The following is a 25,110-nucleotide window of genomic DNA, read 5'->3' as shown; positions in this document are numbered from 1 at the left end:
TGCTTGTTTTCTTGTGCACCATTATACATCCAGCACCACGGCCCGAATCTGGCCCATACAGCATGACTGTCGGAGGCTACTTCCACATCTGGACGCACACACAGAAAACACTGCAGCTGTTAGACAATACTGGAGGATCGCAGCCGGAATCTGCACGGATGTGGACGTATGTGGGCCGGGCTCGGGCCGGAGACCCAGGTATATGTTGGGCCAGAAGTTTGACCTTTAACCACCAAACTCTACTCAGTTCATCCTCGAGTCCAAGTAAAGCTTTGTGCAAATTTTTCAAGAACTTTCTGCTTCAGATTTCTCTGAGATATCGCTTTCACAAGAATCGGACGGATGGACGGACCACCTGAGAGATCTTCTGTTGTTGAAAAGAACCAAATTAAAGCTAGTTTCCCCGCCGCCCGCTGCATCCCGACCAACAGACACCGCTACAGTTTTAAGCAACTTTAATCTTGATCAAAGTCTCGCTGATCTCGTGGATCAAACGAAGGTCGTTCTGACGCCGACCTGACGGCGCTTTGAGGAGATCGACTGGATGCCAAACTCAGCACAGAAAATCAAACCTCTCACTGAATTCAGCAATGAGTTCAAGAGTTCAGCTGCAGAGTCCACCTTCTATCTATCTATCTATCTATCTATCTATCTATCTATCTATCTATCTATCTATCTATCTATCTATCTATCTATCCATCTCTTCCTCCCCTCCATCCCCAGGTGCTGGTGGGTACTTTACGACCTGGCAGGATTTACGCAGGGACAAGTGAACATTTTGTTGCTTCGCTGTGGAGCAGATGGGAAATTCATAGTTGGGAGTTGGAAGGGCGAACTTTGCATAAGACAACAATTTGCCACAAGGTCTGTCTGGCAGCGAGCGAGGCAGGTACGCCTGTCTGCATACACAACGCTACAGTAGGATGGGAAAAGAAAAAAAAAAAACACACAACACCTGAAAGATCCTTGAGCCTCCACTGCTGGATCTGTCTTTTCTATGACTTTTTTCAAGTCAGTTTCTGTCACTTTCTGCCTCTTGTCGTTTTTTTTGATCCTCTCGGGTTTTATTTCTTTTCCTCTCTGGAATACGGTTTCTCTCTCTCTCTTCACTCTCCCAGTGTCTCTCCCTCTGTACTTCCCCGTCAGCCGGAGTCGAACCCGGCGTGCTCCCTGTGCGCCTTCGACAGCATTTCATCCACTGCTGACTGTTATTGAACCCCTTAAAATGCCACATCATCTGCAGATTTTCACCTACAAACATCCCTGAGTTTGTTTTTTCTTCTTTTATTATTATTTTTTTTTTCCTGAACAGTCTGACTCAATCTGCTGCAAATTCAGAGAGCAAAGTGACTCACTGAGCAGCGAGCAGGCAGCACCTGGTGATGATGGGAAAACGGAGGGATTGGCTGTAAAGAACAGTGTGTGTGTGTGTGTGTGTGTGTGTGTGTGTGTGTGTGTGTGTGTGTGTGGCAGTGCAGGTTCAATGACAGACATTTATCCGGATATGATCCCTATCAGCGTGTCACGCACACTCACATCACACATGCACGGATAGCGAACCACATGTTGCATCAGTATTGCGCGGCGGCAGAGTCGGTTACACCACGGCGCCGTGCACCACCAATTATAACCGACCTTTGGTCTAATGGTAATGGGAATTGAAGCTGACATATAATACCAGTGTATGGCTGATGGGGGGAGGGGGGGGGGGGGGGGGGGGGGGGGGGGGTGGCATACAGACGCCGTCGGCGCAGAAGTCCCACTCATCGATGCGGGAAAAAGAAAGGCGTTGCATGTAAAATCAATCACCAATAACATGAAATGATCCGACAACCGACAAAGGAGATTTTGAGGCTGCATTCACACTCTTGTTCACGTCTGCATTCCTCACACCTGACTCACAGTTGTGTGGATGATGCAACTCAGAAACATAAGAGCGCTGAGAGCGGAGCAAAGTCGTTTTCAGACACTGGCGATCGATCGTTTGTTAAACTGCCTTTGTTCTCAGCCATGTTGCAAAATGATGGCAGATGTCTCCCATGAGAAATATTTTATTATCGCCATGGCAGCACTGAAAAATGCTGATTTGAGTTTCAGGGGGTTGAATGGAGGGCAACTGGACTTCAAGTATCTAGAACCAAGTCCATTTGCCCCTGATGTCCGTGAGCTGGATGACTGAGAATCTGCACAATCTGTAAATTATCCGTCAGTCGTTTGGACTGAAAGTGATTTCGTGCAGGTTTTAATGTTCAAGCTGATTAGAGAAAGATCAGATCGTCGCTGCAACTTTACATATTTGTGTTTCATTTGCTTTTTCATTGCATAATAGTTGAAGTATACATCTCTGAGGCACTGCAGTGGGAGAGATGAACAGAGTGGGACTTCTGCCACCTGGCTACTGCTGCACAGAGGGAGTGTGATATAACACAAGGGCTGTGTTCAATTCACTTCCAAATCAATCTCTTTGAAAAGTGAACGGACTTATAAATCTGAGGGAGAGATATTTACTGCACCATCAACAGATACTGTAGTTGCTACTGAAGTGCATCTTTTATTTAGGAAATAAAAAACAAACTGTTTTATAAAATTGTTGGATTTGGTGTAAAAGCCAAACAAGCCAGTTTCTGACTTCGCTCTTTAAAGCGATTGAGCTGAAAGCGAGCGGCTCTCCGCCCGGTTACGGTGTCAAAGTGGAGTCGTTAACACTTGGGTTTCGCTCCTCCGGGTTTAGGAAACACAAAGTGGGTTAAAAACAAGTGGGTTTAGCTGCTCCGGCGTCGCTGGATGAGCCGTAAAGTGCTGCATGAGAACACTCAGGAAGAAGCACGGAGCGCAGGTAACGCAGAGTGGATGAGGGTTAAGAGACGCAGCACAGCGTTGGGATGTCGCTCACAGACTTCTTGCAGCTGAATACATCATATACTGAATTGTGCATGTGTTTGCCTTTACGCATGCACGCGCTTGTTATCTTTTCAAGTGCTATAACCAAGGAATCATTACAAAGTGCAGATAAATGCTCCGCTCAACTCAAGGAGCACATTTCTTTATTTAGTATCCATTAAAACTAATAGATAAACTGTTCATTTTTAAAGGAGTAAGTGTTAAAACGTGAGTGTAAATTGTTCGGCCCCTTAAATGAAATGAATGAATGCCGTTTCAATGCACCCACAGGTTTTTCCCGCTTTCATCTGCATTGAGGAAATCAACCCGGCTTCATATGAATACCATCCATATTTATTTAATTTAGGATTTCACCAGTGTCCGCAGCTGTGCATGATATGCATAATTCTTTGTGCCGGGGCCTGGAAACCTCAATTTCCCTCAGGACAATGAGTGTTATTGTATTCATGTGAAGTCATCTCACACTCCTGACAAAGGGCTTGTGACAGCAGTTTACGATTACGCCTGCCGCCGAATGATTCCCAGTTATATCCCCATTGTTCACGTCAACATTTTGATTGTTGTGCGGCTGAATGACATTCACATTGTGCTGTCACGTCGCTGCGTTGCTAAATAAAATCCTAAAGAGATTAGCATAGACGTGGTTTTGACAAAGTTCAGTAAACATTGTTGAGCTTCTGTGTTTGTTTTATTGCTAGTGGATGATTGCATTTCTTTTTTTATTACTGTACTAAAATAAATCACTAGTAAATGAAATGATTGCTGACAAATTGAACGATTTGAAATGTTAGATTTTACTTTTACATCAGAGCGTCTTTTCTCAGGTAGCGGTGACACGTATTTTAAAGGTTGGATATCTCATTATCGGTCCCGGTTTAGTGGCTTCAAGTTCACGTGAGTTGTAAAGTCTGTGAGACACGCGCTGGATACTGTCGGTATGTGCAGCTTTTCCTGGGTCACGGCAAACGTCAGGGGCTCACAAATGCAGACGTGGTGGTAAACAATGAGTTGCAGGGTGTGGGAGTGATTAAGGGAAGTGGCATCAGTGACCAGTGGAGGATGGTGTCCGGTAGATTGATTGATCTCCTTTGAGATCAATCGGCCTCATAAACAACCGAGTCTGAATGTGTACAAAGATTTAAGTTAAGTGTCTAAGAGCGTTATGGTCTGTGACTGCAATACTGATATACAGGATATGAAACAGGTTTGAAACAGTGGACAGCAGTGGATGAAGCTAACCTATGCTAAGCTACGGTAAATCTGATAGCAAAATAAATCAGCTTGTTTTCTTCTGGCCCAGTATATGACCAGTTCCCTGGCCCAAATCTGGCCCATACACAGCATGATTGTCAGATGCTATTTCCACATCTGGACCAATTCTGGTGCACGTGGAGGAAATCTTCCGGCCACAATCTGCTCAGATGTTTACGGGCCAGACTCGGGCCGACGACACGTTAGGCCAGAAGTTTCATTTTGCTTTTCATCACGTTCAGCCCTGACAGATCCTGAGGTCTGAATAACTTTCAGTTTCAGAAAAGTTCTCGGCGGCACTTGAAACGACCAAAGCTCAAATTTGTTTTGAACTGAATCTCCACTGGCTGAAACAAGGGTTTTCTCTTTTTCAAGAAACGCAATTTCAAGCTGTGTCGTGTTGTGAAGGACACCTATTCGACAATGACCTTAAACATTTAAGTATGTAGTCTAAAGTAGTGTGATTATAGATCAGGTCTAGCTTCTATATTAATACTGTGAAAGTATCAAAGCCTCAGTCCACAGAGAAATGCACACAGCCTGTATTCAGAAACTGAGCCTTAAAACCAGCCGTCAGGACTTCCTGTAACTTTGTGATGTCACAACAAAGCAGTCGAGACAGTTACGGAGAGGTTCGGCGCCTCCTCTCTTCTGAATGGCTCACCGACCTGTTACTAGAGCTCCAGAGAGAAGCCTGAGAGAGGAGATGTGAAACTACACTGAGATGGTTTTTGGTTCTTTATGGATCAACACTTCAAAATAAAACACAGAAGAAGAAGGAAATTGGGGACCTTTAAATAAATATGCCACCGTTGTTTCAAACGAATCCCACTGACAAACTCAGCTTTGGAAAGTGTATGTTACATCAGTGATGAAAAGGGAAGTTAGAGTTGATCACTCAGGGAGGGGAAATGTACCCGTGAATACCATCATCCATTGTTGTTTTTCGTCAAACGTGAAACCACACTTAAAGTAAATAGCTTCTGTATTGTAACTTCAGTTTTAGCTGGTAGAGAGCTCAAAGACAGATTCAGTTCGTGGCTCTCGTCCTTCTCTTTCAGTCAGTCCGTTTAATATGAAAAACGACTGCACTGCCGGTTCAAACAGTCTAATGTTACTGTTGCAATACTTAGGCTATTGACTGGTAGTGTGTGTGTGTAGTATATATGTGTGTGTGTGTGTGTGTGGGGGGGGGGGGGGGGGGGGCGTGCAAGACAGAAGGAGGTTCAAACACAGCCAGCGACACTCAAAGCAGAGCAGACATGCAACAAATGCAGTAAGATGGCAAAGACAACAAAACAAAAACAAACAAAAAACAAAGAGTAAAAGTTAAGAAACAAAGGAGGAGGAAGAGGAGGGGGGAGGAAGGGGGAGGGGAGGGGGACAACCAAAATGAAAAAAAGGGGTTCGCGTTGTGTTCATGGTTGTACTGTGATGGGAAAAAAAAAAAAGAAGATATAACATAGGGAAGGAAAAATATTCTGCCTATAAAGCAATAATCACCTTCGCTTGGGATGACTAGAATGTACGGCGTTGTTATTTGTCCCCTACCTATTACCACTAAGGCCAAGGGCCGCACGTCCCCGCCGGAAAGCATGAGAAAGAGAGGGAAAGAGAGAAAACAAACAACAACAAAAAAAAAAAAAAAAGGAAAAAAAGAAAGAAGAAAAAAGTCTAAGAAAAAAAGACGTATAGTTTTCTTTATCCATTTCATCAAGGTTTAGATCTCCCTGGTTCTCAATTGCACAATCTGTCTTAGAGGAGAGAAATTGCAGTGGTGAGAGATAGCACGGGAACATTGAGATCAATAGGACAACTAGCACTTCAGTGTGATGTGAGCTGGGGCAAGTAAGCGTCTAACATGTGGATGTGCTGCTGATGTGAGGGGGTGAGATGTGGTGCTGGGGGGAGGGGAGGGGAGGGGTCTGTGGAGTCTGTGAGCCTGGCTGCACGGGTTAATAAAAATAAAGGGAGGAGGGAAATGGAAGAGAAAAGAAATGAAGTGATGGTTGAAAGTAAAAAATAAATAAATAAAGAAATAAAGAAAAGGATGAACTTTGTGGCGTGGCAGAGAGAGAGAGAGAGACAAAGTCAGAGCAGTTAACACGTCAACATCAGATTATCGCTGATCGATTTGTTTATAGCGACTATGTGGAGGCAACAGATGGCTCGCGTTTCAGATCGCTCTCCGTCCCGATCAGCTGTGACTGTCGGAGGACTTGTACGGCCACAGGTGAGTAGTCAACCAATTAGAGAAGGGTTCAAATCGAATCTAAACTTCCTCTGCTCTACATTTCTCAGAGGCATTGGTGGAGAAATAAATCTGACTGGTTGAATTCAATCAGTCAATCCAAAGAACCAGGTTTTCAGACAGGAAGTAAAGCAGACCACAAGACCACGACCTATGACGGCGTCGACTGGTATGACAAAACATCTGAGGAGTTTTCCTCCCGGGTCTTCAGGAAATCATAATCATAGACAATCTTTTAAAGTTGGTTTAGTTATAAAGTGACGATGCAGCATGAAGGAAAATCACCCACCAGTTAATCTCCGGTGTGCACATGTTAAGACCAGTACATGTTATTTAACAACTTCTAGCACTGGCTTCAGGTTAAAATTAACTTCTTATGACTAATTATATCATTATCCATTATTTATCCTTTGAAGTATTTGATATTGACATTTTACAGTTTCAATTTCCCCACTGTGGGGAAACTATCTCATCTCATCTTATCTTATTTTATGAGGGTAAAACATAAAGCAGCTAACGGCCTCACGTCTGCCTATAATACACCAGAAGACTTTAAAGACTGACGCCCTCTCACGTCTGGAGAGTTTTCAGTGTCACACTATAAGCAGGGTCACTGTTTACAAGACTAGACTCCTTTAAGATTATTTCCCATCATGCTCTTGTTGTTTTATTTCGAAATGATTTCCCTTTACCTCCCTTATGCATTTAACGCCAACAGCCGACAGTGTTTCATGTCACTGAACGTCACTGTCTGCAGGAGCCAAGACTAAAGACTCATGATCATATTAAACATTTTATCTGAACGGTGTAACGTCGCCATTAATCACCTGATCAAAAACATGGTTCTTTGTTTTTACAGTTTTACAGTTAAATCAGAGTCTTTGCCTCTGACAGATTCTTGTGCAACTAAATCTTGATTATGTCCCAGTGTTTTTTATTTTTTCACTTCAACCAAAAGGTACACCAGCTGAGTTCACTGAATAAATCACACTGAACCAGTCAAGTGGCATTTATCACCGAGATCAGCTGCTGCGGCGAGTGAATAGCAGGTATTGTAAGAAAATTAGTCATCAGCATTCGCTAAATTGGCCATCTGCATTGCCTCAGAACAACTGCCCACATATCAGAAAAACTTCCAGAAAAGTACATTTCAAGTGGATTTTAAAAGTTGGTTTCGGGAACACTGATGCGTCTACACGTTGACGAGAAGTTAGCTTTTTTTTTTTTTTTAGCAATATGAAAGACAGCCACAAAGTTAAAAGCATGTCTTTTTCCCCAAGCACACACACATGCACACAGACAGAGAGCAGCGTCTACACAGTGTAGACCTCCACCCACAGAACTTCCCACTCAAAAAAAAAAAAAAAACACACAGCCTGGAAAATGGATGGAGCGAGAAAGGAAAAAAAAAAATGGTATAAAAGAGAAAAATGTGCACAAATGAAGAATAAATGCTCGATGCAGAAGAGGAATTATGAGACAGACAGAGGACAGAGAAAAGGAGGTGTGGAAAAATCAAATCAATGTTTGATGCAGATGAAAAAAATACAGTAAAAAGATACGAGGTGAGGAAAATCAATAGCAAGCTGAAAAGCTTTCAATAGCACATTGCCTGGCACACAAATGGGTGTATTTGCCAGAGATGAGCAGCAAATAAAGATGGGAGACATGGGGAAAGCAAAACAGAATAGGATGAAATGGGTTCTGGGGGGCCAACGCTTCAGCCTCCGTCCATTGGGTTTAATGAATGCGGTCAATCAGTATGTAATGGCCCTGATGTTCCACTTTACACTGATGAGCAACATGGATGCAGTATGAGATGGGAGAGAAAAGAAAAAAAAAAATAGAGAGAGAGAGAGAGAGAGAGAGGGATGGAGAGAGGAGAGAGAGAGCGTGAGGCAGAAAGTGGCGATAAATAGAGAAAGATGGGAGGAGGAGGTGGAGAGAAGATGCTGTGCAACGATATCATGCAGGATAACATGGAGAGGATGTAGGGTTGTCTGGGCTAAAGGCTTCACCTCTTCAGTACAGTGTGTGTGTGTGTGTGTGTGTGTGTCATCTAACACTTGCAATACTATTCTGGGGGGTGGGGGTCCTGTAATCACACTCTCTTTAAAATGAGCTTCATTAAGACGTTGTGAGATAAGAGAATAACATGCCGTGTGTCAGTGGAAGGCTGCTCGTACCTTTGTTAGCCAGGCGCACACAGTTGATTTTGGTTTCCTGTGGAGAGAAGACAGAGACACAGACGCTTCAGTTAACAGGTCGGAAATTGTTAGAAATGCTTAGTTTCTGAAGCAGGACGTTTCAAATCAGCTGGGTCGGTCCAAGGGGCTCAAAAGACGAGGGGAATGAAAAGACCCGGAAGTATCTGAGCAGCAGCCACGAGAACAGCTGCTCCAGTTCTCTAAATGACACGGGAGGAGCTTCAGTGCTTCCTAGATTATCTCCTTTAAGCGTAGGAAACACCAGACCTTTCCTCTAGGAAAGGAAAGGAGATAATGTCGTCCCACAATTCTTTGCCCGCAGCAACTTTTAAAGCGGCATGCGATTGTAGTTTCACCACAGCAGAGCCACGTAAATGTGGAACCAACAGAGCAGCTGTATGTTCGTGACACCATGCTAAACCAGACGTATCACTCGTTAATAGAAGAGTTATTATAAGGATTAAAATGAGTGGGAAACATGAGCGTTCTTAAATCTAGGTACTCAGTTTAGAATCTAAAACTTCAACCAATCTGCAGTTATGGGCCCAGAAAATGATCAACCCTGTAGTGTGTGGTGCACAGCTTCACACCATGGTGCTATTAGTCTTTAAAGATGATCAATGAGATCATGAGACCGTGTTATTAGTTTCTGATTTTCTCCTACTTTGCAATACACTGACCGGCCGGATTCCTCTCACGTATGAACACATTATTAATATCAGGATCAATAAGCTGATGGGTAAGCTGCTGATTAGATCCATCATCATCAATTCACACACACACACACACACACACACGATGTCGGTGACGTAGTACAAAGAGAGACAGAGTCCATGTCAGGAGGTGGTGGATGGATGGATGTGACACGGGAGAGCGGTGTGTTTGATTCCCGTGTGAAACCAGCAGTTTATGTTGTAACCATGGCGACAAAGGTGGTGTAATGTTGAGGAAGTTGCTTATTTTAACCCGACTCACGATGTTTTGGCAGGGGCGCTAAGTCAGGATATATTAGCATAGTATTGTTGTATGTTATAATATCGTTATTATGATAAAAATCATTCTGTCTGTAAAGATAAAGTCTTTTCAATAATCTTGATAACGCAGAGGTCATCACATCTGGCCAGGACAGGTCACAACATCTGGATCTATCTTGCTCTTACAGTCTGGCCTCTGCGTGCCACAAGCTTGACGTTCCTCCGTCCTCCTCCCTCTCTTCCTGATGGGCTGTCAGCACCTGAAGGGGCGTGTGCTTTCCTTCATCCCCGCTCTTTTCATTCATCCGCTGCCCTCTGTCTTTCCCCCCTTTTCTTCCCTCCATGATGGGCTGTCACCACTGAGTGTACATATCTAACCGCTTGTCATATACAGAGATTGGCCTCTCACGCACGCCGGCCCATTTGTCTTCATCAGAGACGGCGACCGCGGCGGCGGCGGCCGACACTGACACCTGTCACTTCAGCATCAGAGCAAAATCACTCCCGAAGGTGCTGCTCGCAGCTACGCATCTGTATTCTTCTCAATGTGGCCTTTTTTCAGGTCGCAGTAACACTGAGGATTTTCTCTGACAACAGCGACCAGGAAACAAACTAATTTCATTTCATTTAAAGTTTTAAATGTGGATGAAGAAATTCAAATCTTCATAACAGGTTTTTATCTTTCTACTGGCTTGAAAAGTGAGAAAAAAAAGCCACTGAACTTTATATGGAAAAGAAGAAAATCAAGTTGTAACCATAGGTAATACACTGAGAGCGGGAATGAAAGAGAAGTCTATTTGAGGTGCCATAAAATCCACCTCGTCAGAACATGATCTGTTCCTGAAGCGGAGCTGCTCTCAGCTGTTTGACGGTTCCTGATATTTGATTATCTGAAGCTTGTCAATCAGCGTTTGTTCAGCCGGTCAGCACAGCAATAATTCTATCTACTACTACATCTACTCCTCGTTTCTATAGAGACACTTCAGACCTGCTCGGTGACAGCAGCAGAGGAAGGAAGTCTGCAGGTGAAGGATGTAATGTCGAAGCCTCGTGGGGCCTCAGAGTGAGGTCGTGTTTTACCTGTTAATCGAGCTGCTGATGCATCAAGTTCACATACGCTGATGTCGTCGATACGACTGAACCTGTCAGCTGTTTCCCGATTCAGGGGCCGAATCCCTCAGAGGACGCGGCCTACGAGGGTGTGGCCCCTGAACTTGAGGTTTTTGAGGCCCTTGGTTTTAACAGCTGTTAAAAGAAGGTCTAGTCGCGCCGCTGTGACGCAATCGTCCTCAGACCGCAGCCTCTGATGGATGCGGCGCCTGACGCGGGACACAGATGTTGCGTACTTGGACCGAAGACGATGAACTTCTGACCTCGCGACTTCCACGTACGGCAGCTGTTTTATACGTTTACTCTCCGGGACTGAACGAAAAGGAGAAAGTCGTCAGAAAATAATCTCAAAATGCTAAAAAACTGATCAGAATCTTGATTGATGAACGGTGTCACGGCAACACGTCTACCTGTAGGTGTCACACTGTCAGAATATGGTGGAGAAAGTTTCCTCATCACCTGGAAAGTGAATCTCAGTTTGTCTTAGAGTGACACATTTCTGTTCGTATGCTGAATGTCTGTTATTGTCACGGTTGTGCGTATGCATACTGTGTGTGTGTGTGTGAGTGTGTGTGTGTGTGTGTGTGTGTGTGTGGCTTATGAAGTTAAAGAGCAGGGAAGATGAATGTTAGTGGATGATGGATGATCTGAGCCTCTCAGCTGGATCTCTCCACAAGACTTAACACACCTGCTTCCACTGCATCTCTGTCTGACTTCCATCTGTCCGTCTGACTGAATGACTGACTCAACGTCCGCCCGTCTGTCTGCAACACTGTCGTCTGTATCAGAGTCTCTCACCGGCCGCGGTGAATGTAATGAACATTTAGACACGAGTATCACAGAGGGTGAAACAGTGAAACGCTCCTCAAGCCTCTCTGATGTGCCCGTAACGATGGCCCGGTCTCCGTGGGGATAAGCTCAGCCCCCCCCCCCGAGCGCCGCTGACTTGTGTTTTCTAGAAATTGGCCGGCTCCAGCCCGTTCACGGTCCACTTAGAGGCCCCGGCTTGTTCCGGATTCACGGTGGCCGTGAACAGAGGAGCCGCCTCGCCGCCTCGGCTCATGCTAATGGGCTCAAACCTCGGGAGGCTGCAGGAAGCAAAGTTAATAAACGTGAGGCCAATTTATTGCCCTGCCTGGATCCAGAGAGGCCGGGAGACGAGAGGAGGGGAGTTGTTTACGGCAGAGACGCCGGAGAGACAGTGTGTTTCTTTCTGTGTGTAGTAGTAGTTAACTTTGTCAAGCCTGAGAAGAATACTAAGTGTGTATGGGGGATGCAGCTGCTGTGTGGGTGAGCGCTCTCTCTCTCTCTCTCTCTCTCTCTCTCTCTCTCTCCATCTTTATATCTTTCCATCTTCCCTGCTCTCTCGCTCCAGTTGGTTGGGTCAGTGTTCTGACTGACAGCCAGGATTTCCAGCCATGTGTGTCCTCTGTCAGATTTATGGATCCTGTGATTGGCTGAAAGGGTTCCCAGGTAACCCGAGGTAGCCAGGGCAACCAATTTTTTTTTTTTTTTTTGTTTTCCTTTTCTGTAACTCTCTTTATCTCTTTCTCAGTCTTTCACACCAGGCAATTCCCTTTTAGTCCTGAGACCTCTAATTAAATAAAGCACCATTTATGTATCAGAGTCAAAATGGCGGGAATCACAGCCTCTTCTTCTTCTTCTTCATACGGCAACAACACAGGTTTCTATTGCCAATAATCAAACAGTTTCTTCAATATGAGTCTTATCTTCAATTTAGTCAAATTTAAGAAATGCACAGGAAATTTAACCCTTTCAAAACACAAACTTTACTCAATGTCTTTTGCAGTGGACGGCAGGACTTACTAACCAGTTTCCATACTTCAGGAGGTGGAGCCTCAGCATTGACGACACCCACTGTCCATTACTGATGAGAAGGAATAAGTGAGCGAGGACTTTATGGGAATTAAAGTGTCTAGAAAAGTATTTTCCAGTACACTACCAGGTAAAAACCTGATTTGGCAAATCTTTGATCCTGGTTTTTACAACACATTTGCTAAAAGTGGATTCAACTCTTCCTCTCCGTTCTTTATCAGTTCAGTTTCAACCTTCCTGTGGAAGAGAATACTTTGCAGGACTTTGCTTTCAGACAGAACGCTAATAGCTTACGTCGCGCCATGACGGTTTGTCGCCACTATGTGTGAATGCAGTGCTAAGGCTTTTTTCTTCTGAGCACAGGAAAGATCCTTTTTGCTGTGTTGCAACTTCACCGGACAGCGCGCCGCCTTAAAACCACGCCAGAGGAGCCGCAAACCTCATATCTACTGTTTATACACGGCATGTCTCGTGGGAACAGAAATCCACATGTGAGTCCATGTGATATCATTAAATGACGTCATTACATCCTGTGATCAAAGAAGACGCTACGAGGGACGAATGATTAAATAAATAAATAAATGAATGATTTTTGTTTTAAACACATTATATTTTGATTAGGCAAAAAGAATCTAAATATCAAACTTTATTTTCTTTTGGGTTGCAGGAGGCTACACACACTCACACACACAAACACACACACACACACACACACTCACACACACTGTCTGTCTGAAAAGTGCAGTTAGGGATTTTGGAGTGCATCCAGACTGACGTCGACTGTTAGTTGGTAAAAACTCCTCCAGCCTCTGAGACCTGCACCCTGAGGGTTTTGCTCGGTGAGTTGGACTTCGTGTCTTTCTACAGTCGCGTTGTTGTAAACCGTCGCCGCGAGTTGGGGACATGTCGGAGGGTCCTCACAGCTTCACCCGGTCCTCCGAGGGCTAGGACTTGGTTTTAGGATTAAGGAGTAGAACTATGTTTGGGTTAGGGGCTCACAACTATAGAGAGGACCTGTGTGTGTGTGTGTGTGTGTGTGTGTGAATGACATTGATTGTCGGAGTACCTCGGCCAACCCCTGAGGCTTTTTACTTGTCAGAAAAGGTGTCTGGCTGCATTTTTCACAGCGCGGGAGGAGGGCGAGTTTCTCCTCTTCCTTTTGTTTTCTGCCATTTCTCGCCCCATTTCTCCTCACATTCTCTCTCTCCTCGTCCCTCCTCCGGCTTTCTCCTCCAACAATTTCCCCCTCTCCTTCTCTGCCCACTTTTCTCATCACTTCCTCTTTTTTTTTTTGCACTTCTGTGTCTTTTCCTTCGGCGTCCTCGTCCTGCTCCGTCTCGTCTTCTGTCCTCCCAATGAATTTACTCCGGAGGAAATTTCACATCGTTTTGTTTTATTAATTTACCTGATGTTCTCACACTATGAAGCTGCGTTTAAAGACCAGCTGCGTCACAGCGGCGCGACTAGACCGCCCCATTTCCAAGGATCCTTCATGATCCAATCTATCCCAAGGTGCATTGCGTGCCGGTAATGAAAATAATACAGACGACGCAGACAGAGAGCCTGAGGATCACACTGTGTAATGTAAATATTGGGTTTCAGCTCAGTTCAACAGCGAACGGTGCGACTGTTAAAACCCAGAGACTGAAAATCTAAACTTTTTGTGATAAAATATTTCGTGTTGTCAAGGTTGCTAGGCGACAGGAGGCGTGCTTTAAGGGGCGGACACAGCTGGTGATGCAAAGAGAAAATCCTCTGTAGACCAGACCGTCTCATTTCGGTTCGGCCTTCACGCTCTACGGCGGGTAAAGGGCCACACCTTGGTAGAGCGCGTCCTCCGGGCCCCTGAAGTGAGACCCAGCCATAGTCTCTTTCTGTCTCTTCTCTGCCCTCTTGCCACAGGGTGCTAGACAAGGGGGTAACCTGATGGAGGTAGCCAGGTATACGGCCAAAAGTATGTGACACGTGGACCTGGGGATTTTCTCCCAATCATTTTGTGGCGATGAGGTCAGGCCTGCAGTCGGCGTCACAAAGCAGCGATGGCGCTCCAGAGATCAGTGCAGGCCAGTCAAGCGGAAACCAGATCTTCACGGACCTGACTTTGTGTATTCGGGGTATTGCTTTGACGAAACAGGAAAACGTTTCCTCAAACCTGGAAGCTCAGTAAAATTACCACTGTGAGCTGCAGCCTCCAGATTTCCTCTGGAACTAAGGGCCGTCCCAAATAACCTATTTAGTCTTTCAGTTTGAGGGACTGGATGTAAAAGCTGCTCATCAAAAATCTCCCTTGTCTCCTTACCCACTGCCATCCTTTCTTTCTTGGGTTCTCCCTCTCTCTCCCTCTCTCTCTCTCTCTCTCTCCAGCCCCCCCGGCCTCCATCTTTGCCTCCAGTGTTATATCTTCTTTAATGTCTCCTTCACTCTTTTTAGACTTTTATTCCCCCTCCCTCTATCGCTCGTCATCCCTAAGTCCCTGATCACTACTGCGCTTACTTCTCTTACTTATAGCCACAGGCACTTTATTCTTGTGTGTGTGTGTGTGTGTGTGTGTGTGTGTGTCTGTGTGCGTGCCTGCGTGTGACATCAGACTGCATCGAGGGAGACGTACAGATCGCCGCTGGTGAGCAGCGTTAATGTGAGGAGCGTCGATTAATTGGCACAATGATGGGAGATGAGAGAGTGGCGTCGGACTGATGTCACACCAGAGGGAGAGGGGAGAGAGGGAGGGAGAGTGGGAGGGGAAGAGAGAGAGGGATAGATAGATAGACAGATAGATAGATAGATAGATAGATAGATAGATAGATAGATAGATAGATAGATAAATAGATAGATAGATAAGAGGTGCTGCAAGGAGACGGGAAACACTGGGAGAAAAGGAGGGAATGTAAAGGAGGAAGAGAAAAGAGAAAGGAAAGAAAGATAAAGATGACATGAGAATGATGGAAAAGAAGAAGAGAAAAAAGATGAGGTGGGAGTGTAAAAGGAAAGGTGACAAGAAAAAGAGGAAGGAAGGAAGGAAGCATGAGATACCTGGATAAAGAGAAGGAAGGGGAGGTAGAAAAATAAATAGAGGTCAAATGATTGAGGGACAGGGGTTAGAGGAGAGCAGAGGAGGGAAATGGAGTGAAGGGAAAGAAGAATGACAGAAAGATGGAGAGACTTTGGGAAGAGGTGAGACTAAAAGAAAGATGACGCTGGATTCGTTTCTATTAGAGAAGCAGAGGCAGCGAGCGATGGAGAGATGGAGAGAGAGAGTGGGCGGATTGAGAGAACAATTTCTTCTAAATGTTCTCGGGAGAGAAAGAGAAATAAAGTGACAGAAAATGAAAGAGGGAGGAGGGAGGAGAGACGGAGAGTCTCCTTGATGGACAGGTGGAGCTCAGAGGGAGAGAGAAAAAAAATAAAACTAGGAGGATTATTCAAGACAAGCGAGAGAATGAGAAAGTGACTTTGATCCACGGGATCAAACTACGAGGAAGCAGCCAAGTCCTCTAAAATGGAAATGAGGAGTTTCTCTCCAATATGAAAGAAATAATAATAACATCTCCTCACGGGATGACTGACGGCCCAGAAATTAAACAAATTACAGCACTTTGTGAGGATCGCAGATAACTACATGAAAAATAACAAAATATCACTTTCACATATCCTGGATTCAGAGAGTAATTCCCCCCCGATGACGAGTCCCGGAGGAGGACGGCGACAGTCTGAGCGTCTGACTCTGACCGCGGACTTCACCTTAAAGGATCAGACGGACTCAGGTCCTCAGCTCAGACACCACAGCGCTGATCTCTGGTGGTGAAAGCACCAGCTATTTAACGTTTCTGTTCTTCCTGACTCGTGTCGTCTTTTATCAGAATAATCTGGGTGAACGCGTTTCTGTCTTTGACGCCATCTGTTTCAGATTCATCAAATTTAAACGATTAATTTTCTCTTTGTCTTTAATTGAGTATTTTTCATTCCCTAAAGCAAACGTTGACTTTTGAGGCGGCTGACAAACCGCTGGACGGCGTCGTTTTCTTATTTTCCTGAGTGTTTTTCTTTACCACCGCCAGACAGAGGCACAACAGTACGGTCGTGCTGAACTTCTGGAAATATACGGAGGATCAAAACACCAACCACCGGCAGACACAAAGCACCGGTGTGATGGCGGGGGACTCGAGCTGGCGTGCATGCTAGGCTGGAGGGATGATGTAGCACGGGGAGTTGCTTCGCTGTCTCGTCGTTGTCAGCAATGAACGATGAGGTATTTCATTTTCTAGGTTTCTTTTTAACCGCGACCACGCTCGTTCCCTCGGTAACCAAGTAGTTATTTCAACCCAGTTCTGGAGGGCAGAGGTAACGACAGCTGTGCGGCCGACGGGAGCTTCAACAACGAAAAAGTTTACACGTGTTGGAGGGCAGCTGTTTATTTTGGATGACTCTAACACGTGTTCTTACTGTGTATTATTACTGTAACACACTAAAAAAACTAATTAGGGTACAGCTGTAAGTCAGTGTGTGTGTGTGTGTGTGTGTGTGTGTGTGTGTGTGTGTGTGTGTGTGCATGGGGGTAATTCAGGACACGACCTGAGAAGATAAAAACTTTTTAAAACGAGTTTTATGAATGTGTGTCAATCTTTTATGCCTGACTTCCTTATCAAATCATCTGGGCTGCTGTGCTGCACAGGTCCACTTGCTTTTCTATTTACTTTACACACACACACACACACACACACACACACACATACACCTCCAATCCATGACCCAAACAAACCACACTGATTGGATTGACTGGGATCCAATCAAATAAGGAATTCTGATGTGACCGGATTTAGGGTCAACACATATACAAAGCGCACACACACACACACATACACACATACACACGCAGTCACACAGTCGCTCTCTGTGTTGAGTGCATTGTGGGAAATCTGCCTTCTGGAGGAGGATATTACATCACGGCGTCAGCCAGCTCGCCCCGGCCCCGCTCGCCAAACTGAGTTACCGTGGTTACAGCAGTGGAAAATTAAAACAACCCTCGCAGGAGTTCGGAGTATTATGGAAATTTCAAAAGAGCCAAGTTGAAGTTGTGAATGAGTTATGAGAAGGAGAGAGGGGGGAGGGGGGAGGGGGGGGGGTTGTTGTGTTTGCAGATGGTATAATTGGCAGAGAAAAAAGGGGGGGGGGGGCGCAAACACACAGATGAATTCTGGGAGAGAGAGAAGACTCTCACAGGGAGTCTCTCTGTCTCTTCGTCTGAGAAGAACAAAAGGACGATCACTTCACTGTGACTGAGACCTGGAGCGGGTTCAAACCGCTCCCGTCACTCACGCCTGCTGTGACATCACCGATCAAGGCGTGGCCAGAAATAGCGATTCGTCACGCAACATGCCGGTTATCAAAGGCTGTGAAAACACCTGTGGGCCAGTGTTCGCTCCGTCCTTTCATATGACGAGATGATGATTAATTAAAGCTTAAAGCTGAGCGAGATTTCGTCGTTTTAAATATTGTTTTGTGTTTCCACACGCAGAGAAACGGTTTTAAAGCGCCTACATCAGCGGTCAGACTGCGGGCCACAACTGGCCCGTCACCAACAACATCTGGCTTCAAATAATCTGATTTACATTCTCACAAAATTTAAATATAATGTCCAAATAGAGAATCTACCCCCCCACCTGATGAACGCTTCTTAACATAGATCTCCATCAAGGCAGAAACAGTTACACACAGAATCACTTCCTCTTCCTACAAAATAAAAGCATGAGAAAGTTCTTTTTCTTTCTTTCTTTTTTCTTTTCCTTTTATTTTTGCAGCAATGCTATTGTGAGCTTTCGTTCTTAAAGTTCAGACAGGAAGTTGTGTGATATGACATGTCAAACTTACCTGCTGACCCCTGACCTACATGTTCGATCTGATTAGTCCGGCGGCGTGAGTTCTCGTTTATGAGGTTTTTGTGTGAGTTCCTCTATTTGTTTCCAGAAACGGGATGAATCACAACCTGAGCATCGTGTAGTTACAGGAAGGTTTGAGACTCACCCCATTGGCTCTGCTCATGGCCTGGTAGTAGATGCTGTAGCTCTTGGCGGGAGACAGCGGGGGGTTCCAGAAACCGCCGTAGCTCTTGTTGTCGCCCACCGTGAACGGCTGCACGACCGTGAGGCTGGACGGCGGGAGCTCGGCGGCGATGTAGTAGGACGAGTCCAAGATGGAGGCGTTGCGGAAGCTGACGGGGGCGGAGAAACACTCGGGGGCCTCGGAGGCGGCGCGGCGGGTCTTGGACTTGCGCTCCTCCTTCACGACGAGCTGGTAGGAGCTGGAAGCAGAAACAAAGTTATTTAACGTGTTTGTTGTTGCCGCTGCTTTTGTCATTGCAACTCGTAAAACATTAAACAGTCTAATTCAGCTGAAACTGAATGTGTTTGATCTGAAAATGATAATCACCCCCACAGTCCAGTCTCTGTGCAGCGGCCACCATTAAAGAGCCTCTACTGCCGGACTGTGTGTGTGTGTTATATCCACTTTGGCATTAAGTGCATCAGCAGACGAGGGCTGAGGTCTGTGAAGGATCCTCAGGAAAGTGTCGACCATCCTTTAAGAAGCAGAGTCGTTTGTTCCCGGGGTCAATTTTTATTCCAAATGGAAGCAAACTTCAGCTTTTAACTTTCTAACACGGGAGCTGGCAGATCATTTCCTGTGCTGAGTCAGCGGCAAAGAATTAAGAGTAAGGAATATATATATGTGTGTGTGTGTGTGTGTGTGTGTGTGTGTGTCTGCCCTATGTGCACACACTCCATCAGGTGCGCATGTGCCTGCATGTGATCTGGCAGGTGTGCTTGTGTGTGTGTTGAAACAGGTGTGTGTGGAGGTGTGTTTATACACTTAAAAGGTCTCTCTTTGTCTTTGTGTGTGTGTGTGTGGTGTAGTTGTGCTCGTGGTGTGTGTGTGTGTGTGTGTGTGTGTGTGTGTGTGGGCCCTTGCATGTGTGTGTGTGTGTGTGTGTGTGTTTCCATTCCTCTCTGAGAGGCTTCATGAATGGCTGAGGGCTCCTTTAGCGGTCAGGACAAACGCAGCGGCCCTCCGCAATTACCTCCGTCCTCCACGCCAAGAACTCACTTCACAATTATACGCAATTAGGGAAATGTATGTTTCTGTGAAGGGCTGCGGCCAATTATCCCCAGCTCCCGTTTGGCAGCTTTCATAAAAGATAATTGCTGATGACCAAAGATGAGGCTCTCCCTCTCTCTCCCTCTCCCTCTCTCCCTCTCTCTCTCCTGTTTCTGCCTTTCTGGTGAAATATCCATTTCAAACTAATGACTTTCAGCGGCTGCACAGGGGATGAAGCGGGGGCCTTGTACAAGGAGCAAATAGGGAATTGTGTGTGTGTGTGTGTGTGTGTGTGTGTGTGTCTATGTGCCCTTGTCTGTGTGTGTTTTCAAGAGTGTGTGTCCGTGGACGTCCAGGTGTACCTGTGAGTGTCTTCAAACGTGTGAGCGTGTGATGTTGCACTCGTCTCTTCTGGTGGGGGGGGGGGGCGTTTAAGGGAAATTACATAAATTTGTAAAGTGAAGAAGTTTTTGAAAAATGAGGAAATTAAATTTTTGCCAGTTCTTACATCTTCTAAAGGCTGTTCGACAGTTCAGACCTGGGGCGTGTCCAGATCCACGTTTACTGGTCTAACTGCAGGAAAAGCGGTTGCTAAGGCCGGGCACATGGTTTCAAAAGGGTTCCACTTACTTAATTAATCGTGAGTGTGTTTTGGCCGCAACATGCAATAAACCAATTACAGTGCCATCTCACATTCCCTTTAAAAGCCAGGTGCACCTGCAGTAAGAAAGAACGCCTCTCTGTGGGGGGGGGGCCGACTGTCGACAGCAGGACTAACCCTAACCCACCAAACAGGCCCAGGTGCTAAATATTACGCTTAACACGCAGCGCATTGCTTTGTCACACAGTTTAATATTTGGCAATCAATAAATGCAAAACACATAGTATCTGTCTGTGCATCTGGAAGGTGCGTGTGCATATTAACACGTATGCATGCAGCAGAAGTTTATGAGTTTGTTTATGATTATCTTCATGTATCTGTTTCCATCTTTGAGCAAGTGTGTGTGTGTGTGTGTGTGTGTGTGTGTGTTGATATTCACATCTAGGCTTTACAGCTGGCTTGCATTTATGTAAATACACATGTGTAAATGCACATCTACGCATGCTTACTGATTATGCTGTGTGTGTGTGTGTGTGTGTGTGTGTGTGTGTCTCAGCCACAACAGCTGCTCCTCTTAGTGGAGTCATTTTGGTAAACACTCCTCATCTAAGCTCCTGAACTTGAAATGCTCTGATCTCCTCAGAATAAATAAATAAATAAATAAAAAATAAATAAAAAAACACACAGTTCCTGCAAAAACATTTGCGCGCACATTAACCAACAGATGACTTCCCCCTGCTTCCCCACGTACATCTGTTGGCACTTAAAACCATGTAATACTCGCACAAAACACCCATAATAAGCGAGCGCGCTGCGGGGCTCATCTCGGGCCGATAAACACATAAAGATGTTCGTGACTGGAGAGCAGCCTAATTCAACACAAGATATATTTGCCATGTGTGGGTGATAAATGGCGAGATATGATATGGGATTTGCGGAAATTAACACTAAACCACTGACCCACGCTCACATTTCAGAAATACATTTCCCCAAGTCCAAATTGAAGTGATATTTATTCTCCACGCGCCCCTGTCGAAACCGGATTTCCCCGAAGGCGGCCGAGAATAATGTTCTCCCCTACACCAATTAAATGGATGAGATCACATGTTCAGAGTGAACTTTTAATTAAAAAAAAAAAAAAACGCACCGGCTGGAAAAATGAGAAAAAGGAAAAAAAGGAACAAATTAACTGTGTGTCCATTTTTAAAACACAACCACAGTGGACTGAGGGAGCGAGGGAGCGAGGGAGCGAGGGAGCGACACCTGACTGTTGTCCTTATCAGACCCCTTCTTTTTTCTTAGGTGGTCGTGGTAAACACAGCAAACGTTTCAAACTAAATGAATCTTTCTTTATTTCTTTCTTTATATCTAGACTTCGGATCAGACCACACGGTCTCCGGTGAAGAATCTTCTGCCTCGTCTTCATCTAACGGCGCCTTCGCCAGGACGCTGACGGGTTCAGACACGGCGGACGAGTCGGCTGTGATTGGTTTTTCTCCTGCGATGAACGCAGCGTCCGGTCTATCACATTTTTCTTACTTCATATAAATGTAGTGGAGTTAAAAGTAGAATATTTGTCTTTCAGGTGCCGTGGAGTAAAAGCGTTCTCATGCTGAATCTGTGTCTGCTCGTTTGTTTCTGCATCAGGTGAGAAAACTGAAGCCTTTCTCCATCCCTCTGTCAACAGGCCGTTGGCAGGGAGCTTCAGCTGACGCAGTCACGTCTCCAGGGACCAGACACTGATTGCCAAATTACCACGAGTCCACTGTGTTCACTTGGAGCCGCCATAATGCCGCGGCTAAAAAGCTACAAGATGGAAGTGACTAATGATGATACGTTTCACTGCCAAATTTATATGAAAAAAAAATAAAAAAGAGTCCCATTCTCCGACTTCCTTTGCATACAAATTGGCCTTATATGTGTGAGTGACTTTAATGGCTTCTAAAGAGACCCTCGAGGAAGGAGAGAGAGAGAGAGAGAGGAGAGTGGATGGGAAGAGAGCCAGGATGAAGGGACAGGAGAAAATGAAAGGAAAGGAAGTGGAAGAAGAGGTGGAGGTGAAGAGGAGTAATCAGGAGGAGACAGGAGGAGAGGAAGGAGGGAAGAGCAGGAGGAAGTTACCTGATAGGTGCTCCACGGGACTGGGCGGGCTTCAGCAGGATGGTGATGGTGGTCTCGGTCTCGTTCAGCGGAGCCTCGGACTCGTACTCGGGCATCATCGGGGCTGATGGGAAGAAAACTGACATTTGAAACCAGGGAACCTTTTACCGGCGGGACGTCACGCTTCACTGTCCAGCATCACGAGTCATAATTATTATTATTATTATTATTAGTATACCTTAGTAAAGAAGCTAAAGAGGTTGTAGCTAACAGTAATATCATGCTAACAGTAATAGCTGCTGTGTAGCTGCAGTGGGTCTGTACCAGAAAGAATCCAGGTTCATTATTTGTCACTTCCACAAAACTTTTCTAAGCAAGAAAGAAAAATATATATAATCATGTTTTTCTAAAGTCAAAAACTATTTCGGTTCAGGAACATCTGAAAAGTTGGAGGAGATTCATTTTTCCAAAATAAAAGTATGCATTTCTTGGTGAAGTATGTTATAGTCGTGATCATACAACACTTAGTTCCGACCAAGTAATCTGATTGGACGAGAGCCATCCCATGAGAGCTGATATAGAGTTATAACAGCACTGGGACTTCACAGGCGTTCTATTAACCGTTAATTAGCACTTCATCAACGGTGGTTATACATCTCAGATTAGATTGTGATATTCCCCCTCCTGTGATATCACTTAAATATTCTGCTTTTCTTTTTAATCTAGAGGAAAACCATCATTTAAAAAAACAGAAACATGTAAGTCAAATTCTTTTTCTATAACTGATGTAGAGAGGGAGTGAAGTGAATTCCAGAAACTTTCTAACAGATCGTATCGACAAAAACAGACGCAGAAACATTCCTCCTTCTGTCTCACACCTGGGAGAGTTCAGTGAATTTCCTTTGGAAATTTTATGCACCTTAATAGAAGCGAGGTAGAATTTATGAATAAACTTAAAACGAGCTTCCTTGAGTTTGTAAATGAGAAGTGTATTCTTTCACAAATCTGTAATAAAGGTCGGACAGTAGAGGATGTATTAATATCCTCGAGTGTAATCAAAGGTCATTTTTTGTGTTGTTCTGATGTTATCGTATCTTGACGACGGCGGTTATCAGCCGCCGTCGAGAGCAACAAGAAGACGGCTTCATTCTGAGAGACGATCAGTTACACAAGTTATTAATTTCACATCAATCTGAGTAAAGCATCAACACATTTTAGGTTTTTAACCCCCCCCCCCCCCCCCCGTCCACCGCTCTCTATCCGTCTGCATCGTTTAATCTAATTTCTCCATCCTCTGGTTCCTGGATGAGATAATGAAGATTGGTGATGGCGTGACATTTGGGAGGGAGCCATCCCTCTTTTATTTTTTCATCCTCTCCCTCCTCTTAGCAACATGTTGTTAAGATTCGAAAAGGATGACGGAGGAAAGGTCACGCTAACATCACTGTAGGTGTTTTCCACAGACAGGACGCCGCTGACACGCCGCTGACACGCCGCTGATGACACGCCGCTGACACATTAGACTGGAAGTTTGATCGGCACCGTCAGGATTCAGTGTGTAGGTCAGTGGGTGGAGGGCGGCGTCAGAGCTGGGTATTTGGGACTCTAGGGGTCCCCGGGCAAAAATTTGAGAACCCCCGCACCTCCATCCAAATGCAGACGCTTGGAAGGTGCTGCAATTTACAGATGTCCCCTAAACGCCTCACACGCAGCCACTCGTAGACTCTAGCTACGCATCACAAACAGCCTCCGCAGCGGGTGAACTGTGATGTGTGTCAGCATCCTCGTCCCAAACACACTGTGGTTTAATTAAAAGGATCTTAAGTCACATTTCCCATAAACCCCAGAGCTTATTATAACAGAGGAGAAGTGGCCACTTGAACCTGTGTGAATGGATGAATATGGAGAGACGTGAGCGTTTATCTAGACATTTCCCCTGCTTCATATCACAGGTGGATTAAATGATACTGATCGATTAAACGATGTGATTTTGGGTGATAAACATGGAGTAGATGTATAAACTTGACTTATAATAAGTTGATAATAATCAAAATACTTCAATTTTAAAGGATGAAATGATGTTTGGCACCAGAAATGAAATATATGACATATATGTCTCTACATCTCTATATCAAGACTGATGTTGCATGATGTATATGTCACCTATATCATTATCACATATATACATCCTCTGGGTACATGAAGCTTAATGTTTATAACTAATAATATATATGAATTTTTACTTTTTATAACATGTTGGGACCATACATGTTAATGATATATATTCATTTTTTATATGCAAGTTTATTAAAACAACATACTGTCTTTGCTTATATATGTTTCTCTCATTAATTTTAAACATGTCTATGGACTCTAGTGTATAAAGGCTTTCAGATGGATATAATTTATGTAATATATACAGTATGCATACATACATAAATATACATATTTGTATGTGCTGAACACATATGTGAAATTATGAAATAATTACAATTTCTGATTTGGTTTCATTTAGAGTTTTTACATTTGCTCTTTTATTTTATATGTACATAAACATTTGTTTGTGTGTGTTGTGATTTTCTCTTTCCGCATCAATACACAGATTTGGAATAAATCTCCTAACACAGTGGCAGGAGCAGTTTCCTACACGTGTCTCTGAACTGAGCAGATGAATGTTGCTGTGATGAATGAGCTCGTCACCTCTACAAGATCCTCTGGCGGCCGTCCGCCCCGTGTTTCAAGTGACGTATTCTCGGCCTCACAGATCGTACACCCTGTTACTGAAGCCAGCTG

The 25,110-nt window shown here is 44.8% G+C and overlaps 1 protein-coding gene across 1 annotated transcript in view; it reads right to left on the bottom strand.

Moving 5' to 3' along the window:
- The window catches only part of ptprt (protein tyrosine phosphatase, receptor type T), a 324,259-nt gene that overhangs the window by 109,687 nt on the left and 189,462 nt on the right, over nt 1-25,110 (bottom strand). Inside the window, exons 15-18 of the mRNA XM_022758722.1 lie at nt 22,339-22,441; nt 18,549-18,825; nt 8,590-8,626; nt 5,656-5,712 (exon numbers count right to left, since the gene is read on the bottom strand). Of these exons, the coding sequence (XP_022614443.1) occupies nt 5,656-5,712; nt 8,590-8,626; nt 18,549-18,825; nt 22,339-22,441 (474 nt within the window). The remainder of the gene's footprint in view (nt 1-5,655; nt 5,713-8,589; nt 8,627-18,548; nt 18,826-22,338; nt 22,442-25,110) is intronic.

This window comes from Seriola dumerili, unplaced genomic scaffold (assembly GCF_002260705.1).
Source record: "Seriola dumerili isolate Sdu_G_001 unplaced genomic scaffold, Sdu_1.0 BDQW01000306.1, whole genome shotgun sequence".
Taxonomy (NCBI): Eukaryota; Metazoa; Chordata; class Actinopteri; order Carangiformes; family Carangidae; genus Seriola; species Seriola dumerili.
This window is presented reverse-complemented; position numbering and strand designations above follow the sequence as displayed.